Source organism: Solanum stenotomum, chromosome 5, assembly GCF_019186545.1.
Source record: "Solanum stenotomum isolate F172 chromosome 5, ASM1918654v1, whole genome shotgun sequence".
NCBI lineage: Eukaryota > Viridiplantae > Streptophyta > Magnoliopsida > Solanales > Solanaceae > Solanum > Solanum stenotomum.
The window spans coordinates 62,251,035-62,258,483 of NC_064286.1; the positions used below are offsets into that span (position 1 = coordinate 62,251,035).

The 7,449-nt window shown below is 33.9% G+C and overlaps 1 protein-coding gene across 1 annotated transcript; it reads left to right on the forward strand.

The window, feature by feature from the left end:
- Positions 1–4,239: 4,239 nt before the first annotated feature.
- Positions 4,240–6,188, forward strand: LOC125865678 (uncharacterized). Its single transcript, XM_049545883.1, has 4 exons — positions 4,240–4,652; positions 5,308–5,418; positions 5,696–5,776; positions 5,857–6,188. The coding sequence occupies exons 1-4, from the start codon at positions 4,407–4,409 to the stop codon at positions 5,929–5,931; spliced, it is 513 nt and encodes a 170-aa protein (XP_049401840.1). The 5' UTR covers positions 4,240–4,406; the 3' UTR covers positions 5,932–6,188.
- The last annotated feature ends 1,261 nt before the right edge of the window (positions 6,189–7,449 follow it).

Below are 7,449 nucleotides of genomic sequence, written 5' to 3' on the forward strand. Positions count from 1 at the left end.
AAGGTTCATTATTATCATGAGTGGAAGGGTGCTACTAGCCTACCGATCCGAGGATTCAACAAACAATAATATAATCATTTAAACAAGAAAATGATGCACAAGCTCTACCAATTCGAGATATGCAATAAATTGGAGAATCCTTCATATTCTATCATCAACATTCATGAGTGTCAAATTGAGAAAAATCCTTTCAATAATAACACATTTACGTTCATAACATGATCACATTAGCTCCATTAAATGCCCATTCATAAAAATGTCATGTAACACTTATATTTCTCATACTATGCCTTCAAGGCCATGGTCACAATACATTCCATAATTAAACACCTCCACCATAAGTGGATCAAACCAAGCAAAAACAATTTTTTTATCCATAATATGAGATTAAGCCAACTTACCATCCTCCAAAGCCATAATCAACAACACTCAAGTCCCAACCATTTTTCTTACCACAAGAGAATTCTTCCATACTTTGCCCATAAGGCCACAATCCTCAATTATCCATATACCAACAAATCATCATAAATAGGCATGGGTAATGACATACTTCAACAATCTAAAGACCTTTAAACAAGTTTGATTCATATACATTCATTATCTAGCAACCCACTTCATAAAGGCATAAACTAGGAATAAAGAGAAATCATGGGTTCATGGAGCATTTTCATCTTAAATCGTCAATACAACAACAATATAACCATAAAGTGCCATTAGAAACCTTTTAAAACCATTTGGTCGAAGAACCCATGAGATTGAGTGAAAACCTAGATTTTTCATACTTTGAAATAACTTTGGATTTGGCTCCTTGAATGGAAATTTAGACAAGGATCAAGACCACTATACCTTTGTTATGATCTCCCACGAAATTTGATGAAGAAAGCCTTGAATCCAAAGCCCTAGCTCCCACTTCTTCTTCTTCTTAATGGAGGATTGTAGAGAGGGAAATGTTTTTGGGATGGGAATTGAATTAATGGTATCTAGGAAATAATATAAGTCCTTTGGAAGAATGGTCCAACACTTAGAAAAAAAATGAGGCGGGTGAACAGTAACCACGCCTACTGGAAATTGTCTTTTCCTGCCGAACAGATTTTACGAAAATAGGCATAACTTCCTCGTCCGAACTCCGAATGAGATGAAACGAAGTGCGTTAGGTAGCTAACTCAAAGGGCTTTCCATGGATATATTATGGCCACTCAAATAATTTGTGTGCTAGGAGATATGACCCTCCAAAGTAGACCCTCGAAAAAGGCTTCACTTGGAAATTTAGGATTTTGATACGGTTGCTCTAAAATTTGGGTTAGACCCATTTCCCACTCAATTTGACCCCCTAAACAAGAATATGAAGTCGGATTTTCGAAAAACGAAACGGATCTTTTTATATACAGCTAAACAAGTTTCCGGTAACTTCCGAAGCACATTTTTAAGAACTTTTTGGGTCAAATTCAAATATAATCATTTCATTAAGTTCTCGATTCCAAAATCACATGTGAGGCTCTAGTTTCACTCTATCATTTTCCGAGTCGTTACACCTGATTAGTCAAAATAATTCTCCATGTAGTGAAAAGGGTGCGACTAGAAATTTTCATGACAGTGAGAAGAGACAAGATATTAGTAATGCCTCAAGAAACCTATTATGTTCGAATAGTTTTGATGCTTTATCGAAAACTACTGGAAAACAAGTAAAGTTAACAGAGAATGACAACGATTTGATCCAAGAAAAACAGGTCTCACCACCTACTTTGAATAGCAAATTAAGTCCAGAAGCTCCTGTATTTGTGCCTAAATGTGTAATTGCAAAGAAGAATGAGTCAAGAGCCTTAGTGTCAAATACAATTGATTTGGGGGAGGATTCTCTTGATGAAGATGAGGAAGACAATATGCTTGATTTGGGCGAGGATTCTCTTGATAAAGATGAGGAAGATATGTTGCACATATGCTTTAATAGAGTGGCTAAGGAAGGAGATATATCACCTAAGCAACAAAAGCCAAAAGAAGACACATGAAAAGCAACATAGTTGGGACAGTAAAATGACTGATGAGTTTGTTCCAAGGCACCTACCGATGCGACAGGCAAAGCAGAACCATTTGACAGTATCAATATGTTCAACAAGATCCAACAAATCCATAAAGAAAGTATGAACTATCAAGTGTTGTTGGACATGTTTGAAGAAGAAGACAAGAGAAATATACTCAAGTTACTTTTGATGGACAATCAATCTTTTTTGATTCATGCGTTTGTAATAGAAAGTTTGAGGCTGATAACTCAACTTTCTTCTTGATTGGCATATTTTTACATTATTTAAGCATCCTCATTTGTAATATCATCATGTAGTGTATTACAAACTCTATGGTGATTAGAAAATACTTAGTTCTCTCTAGCTCTTATTTTCTTCATGCTTGTTAGGTAGAAGACGTTAGGTACTTCATTAGGATTAGGAAGGTAAGGCCTAGCCTCCCTTGCTTGCACTTATTCCTATTGATATTTTTTATGTTTAATAAAAGGCCACTAGACACTGTCTAGTGTTAAAATTGCAGGAAAAAAAAAGAAGTCAAAATGTAATATATACACAAAAGAATATTTTTACCAAACTATACAATGTAATTTCCGATGAAGAGATATCGATCGACATCTGTCAAATTGAAGAATGATCAGTTGAATATGTTTCGTAAAAAAATTATATATTTTTTATAAAAAATAATTATGCTATATATAGACTAAAAATTACTTTTACATATTTATATTAATTAAATCTTAAATATCACTAACAAAATTTTTGATTTAGAGGGGACAACTTGTATTTACATTACCTAGGTAGAGGAAAAATAAATAAATAGGAGAGTTAGGACTAGAAATTTAAATTATGTTAAATAGAGGGACACAAATAAAGAGATTCATTCTCTATGATAAAGGTACTTAGTGCAACTGAAATGAGAAAATCTTTGTCTTGTATGACAATGATTATTTAATGTTTTTGGAATATAATTCACATAATTACAAACTACAAAAGGTAATGTCAATTCTATAATTAAAAGTGATTGAAAAAACATTCAAAATAGTATACTCAAAACAGAGAAGCTATAAAAGAGATTAAAGTTTTATTTTTTGTGTGAATGTTTTCTCAACCAAGTTTATCGCACTATATTTATTTAGTAAGATTTTTATCTTTTGTATAATTTGCGAGTTATTCCACAATAACATTCCAAAAATAGCGACCGTATTATATGATGAAATGAATAAAATTCATATTTAATCAAAGACTTTTGATTCAAATTTCTATTAAAAGACACTTCTCCATCATACCAATATAAATTCATATTAATTGAAGCCACAAATATTAAACACCAATGATGGGATAGGAAAGGAATAACTACTTAGCTGTCAGTTAATCTGAATCCAATACTTTTAACTTCAATCATAAATTTGTTATATAAAATTTTACTAAAACTATATTGTACTAATACTAATAGATAATTGATAAAAACCATAATTTTGCTAAAACAAGTACTAAGCATAAAATTTGTTTCTAATGACTTTCTAGTGGGGGGAGTGGAGACAAGCTTTGAAATTGAACAGACTTCATAAATATCCATGTTATTTTCCCAAGTGGTAGTAGTTGGGTCATTTCACTGTTTGTCTTTTTCAGTACCACTCACACTATATATTTACAAAACCCTCCCCACATTTTACAAAATCTTCCTCTTTATCCCCAAATTTTGGGTCATAAAAACAAAACAAACAAAAATAGTTGAGGTGCACTAGTTTTGAAAAATCTTAATAAAATTTTATTAAGGTGTTTAGGTGCAGAAATTTTATTAAGGTAAACTTGACGCATTTTTAGGTGATTAACTGAACTTAAATATAACTCAATCCTTCAACATGAGTGAAATACATCTCTAAATTTTCATCAAGTTTAAGAGTGTTTTCAACACTTCTCTCAACTTTTTATTAAGAGCCTCAAAAGTTTGAGACGACTTGTTATGTCATGTGACAAATCAGGAGTGTATTGAGTGTGTGTAACCTAAATTTTATTAGTCAAGTAGATGATTATTTTTAAGACTGTTAATAATTCGATATTAAACTAATAATTTGTTTTAAGTTCATAAGTATTTTCAATATTTCTATCTAAAAATATAAACTTTGATATTTCGTATATAATTTTTTAACAAAGAATATTTAACCGGCAATGCTGTACATGACCCTACCCACTGCCTTGCCCCTTTGTTCATACTATTAAGCACAAGCAACAGTAGAAAAAAGGGTCCATTTTCCATTTCCATCATAACCAGAACCAAAAAAGCAAAAGAAAAAACAGTGAAGAAAGAAGAAAGGTAAAGTGAAGAATTTGGTGAAGAAGAAGAAGAAGGAGAAGGGTTTTTTTTTTTCTTTGAAGAAGATCGAAGAAATGCCGAATCAAAAGCAAGGAAGTGAACAGCTACAAACACTGATGCAATCTGGGCAAATTTCTGGGTCTTTTAGCTTTAATGGAACCTTATCTAAAGAAGATGAAGAGATGTCCAGGTCTGCTCTTTCTACTTTCAAAGCCAAGGAAGAAGAAATTGAGAAAAGGAAAATGGAAGTCAAGGAAAGAGTTCAAGCTCAACTGGGTCGGGTTGAAGAAGAAACCCGTCGTTTAGCCATTATTCGTGAGGTTTGTCTTCAATTTCATCCATTTTTTTGTCTCTGTGTGAACTCGGTTATTCCTCTTTATAGTAGTTAAGTTTTCTGAGTATTTTTTTTTCTGTAATCTGTAAACAAATGTACTGGTTTTTTGCTTTGTAGCTCAAGAGTTTTGATTTTGGACTTGTTTATGTAGAAAATCGTTAGAGGAGTTTAGAGATCAGGTACTGTTAAGCTTTGAACACTTTTTTTTTGGAAAAAAAAAATTGGGGCTAGGGGAAGGGTAAACCGGTGAGGGGATTACAAGGCGGGGAATCGAATCGCCTAGCAATAAGGTGAAAGTTCACATAGCCAATTAACTGAGCTATTAAGATTTCTCGAATCTTCGAACATAGTTTTGGGTTTTGATTTTTTTGTTTGTTTTGTAAAGTTAGGGTTAGTGACTATTAATTGGGGAAATGAAAAAGTTTGATAATTGAACAATTGTTGAAGGTTTTATGCTTTCGTAATTTGATTGAAATTAACACCATAACATAAGAATTAGTTGGTTAAGGAAGATAATCGTGTTTTTGGCTACTAAATATGAGCATGGATATTGATAATTGAAGTGTTTAGTAAGGTTAAAATCGAGAGTTTTCTTAGTTTTCGGTTAGTTTATAACTAATTAAATTCGACTTAATTATCAGGAACTTGAAACATTAGCTGATCCAATGAGGAAAGATGTTCAAACGGTTCGTAAGAGGATTGATGTTGTCAACAAAGAGTTAAAACCCCTTGGACAGACCTGCCAGAAGAAGGTAAAAATATACTATGTGCCATTATCTTCTTGAATTCTTGTTCACAAATTTTCCCTTCCATGGATAATAATCTTTTGTCCCTTTTCATTAGCTGTTTTTTTGTTTTCTTCCTCTTTGGGTAGGAGTGGGAGGTCGTTTCGCTAGTTTGTAAGATTGTGTATGATATAATAAGTCAAATCTAGTAATACATCCTCAGAGTTTAGTTAATCATCGAGATGTGGTTGTGAAGTGTTAATGAAATGTTTTGGATCCGGGGATCTTGATCCGTTGAATGCAGGAAAAAGAGTACAAAGAAGCTCTTGAGGCCTTCAATGAAAAACACAAGGAAAAAGTCCAGCTAATATCAAGATTGATGGAGGTAACTCTATAGTTTACAAGAACTTTGTATTGATCTTCATATTGGCAAACATTCTTATATGTTGATTGATGTACGTGCAGCTGGTGGGCGAAAGCGAGAAAATGCGGTTGAAGAAGTTGGAGGAGCTGAGCAAGAGCATTGAAACAATACAGTGAATAACCAGTAAAATCTCCCCTGACTAATTAGGCTTTGTGTGATGTATTTAAGAAAGTTCTTTTTCTCTATTTATATATGCGTGTGGCGTTTGATTGTATTTCCTTTTCTTTTACCGCGTTGTTGTCTGATCATTTTAGCTTTTGGAGGGATGATCAGTGTCTAATTTTAGGTCTCTTAAGGGAAAGACAGACCCTCTAATACAGGTTTGTAACTAAAACAAGTCTCAGAACAGTGGATTCTTTTACTATTGTCTTCACATCTCAATCTTTTTCTGTGTTGTTGATGACTGTTGCTCTAACCAATTTGCATAGATAATAGAGAGTTGGTTTGAATGTCTCTTTCAAGTTAGTTAGCTGATAGATAGACCTCTTCTTGGCCTTGTATTTGTCAACAAATGGCGAAATCAACTTGTTGATTATATTGCTCCTTTAATGACAATTTGCGTACACATCACCCTTCCCAGACCTCACTTGTGGGATTACACTAGGCAGGGGCGGATCTATAGTGTGTCCAGGGGGGTCATTCGACCCCCCTCGGAAAAAAAATTACACTGTATAGATAAGATCAATTTTTTTTGTGTACGTGTATATATTTAAAATTGAACCCCCTGAGCATATGTCAAAGGAGTAGCTCAGTGGTTTATGGGGGTCAGGATTCAGCCTATGTGAGCTTTGGGTCACGGGTTCGATTCCAGGCAACAACATTCTTTTTATTTGAACCCCCTTGATAGAATTCCTGCCTCCGCCACTGACACTAGGTATGATGTTGTCTACAGAATATCAATCACGATTTATCAAGGTGTTGTGGAAAATGTTTGTTTGATCCTAAACAATAGCAATATCACGAATAAATCACGGGGTGATCTTGACAGATTTCTCAAGGAGGATTACTAGGGCTACATCATTATTGATTTGTTGATTGCTTTTTTGGCTGATTGATTAGCTTGATTTATTGATTGCTTTTTTGGTTGATTGATTCTTGTAAAACAAGAATATGGTCAAGGAGACATCTGTTTCTGCTTTCATTTCCTACTAATTTGGTTGCCTCAAGCTTTGCCCCTTCTTTAAGAAAACAACGTTAGCGAGCAAGAAAATGGCTTTCGAGCTGCCATGTTTGCTACAACCAACCTTTTGTCCTATGCACCTGGCTGTTAGTTGATGTTCCATGGACAAAGCCACACTTAAAAGTTAGTTTACTAGCTCTTTTAGTTTAAAATCATGTGCTGATTCTTTAAATTAAGATGAAAATCATCTTTTTTAGTTTGGCTAACAGCTTGAAAGTCGTTCATGTTATAAAGACACTCAGTATAATCCCACGAGTAAGGTCTGACTGACGAGGATAGTGTCTATTCAACCTTACCCCTAAATCATGGTCAAAGAAGTGAAATGTGGCTACATTATGATACAATAAATAAATTGTACTAGCATTTGCATTTATGTATATCCATTGGCTCTGGCAAATTAAACGGTACATTGCACAGGAATTCTGGACTCTGAGCAATAATGGCAGGTCTTGTC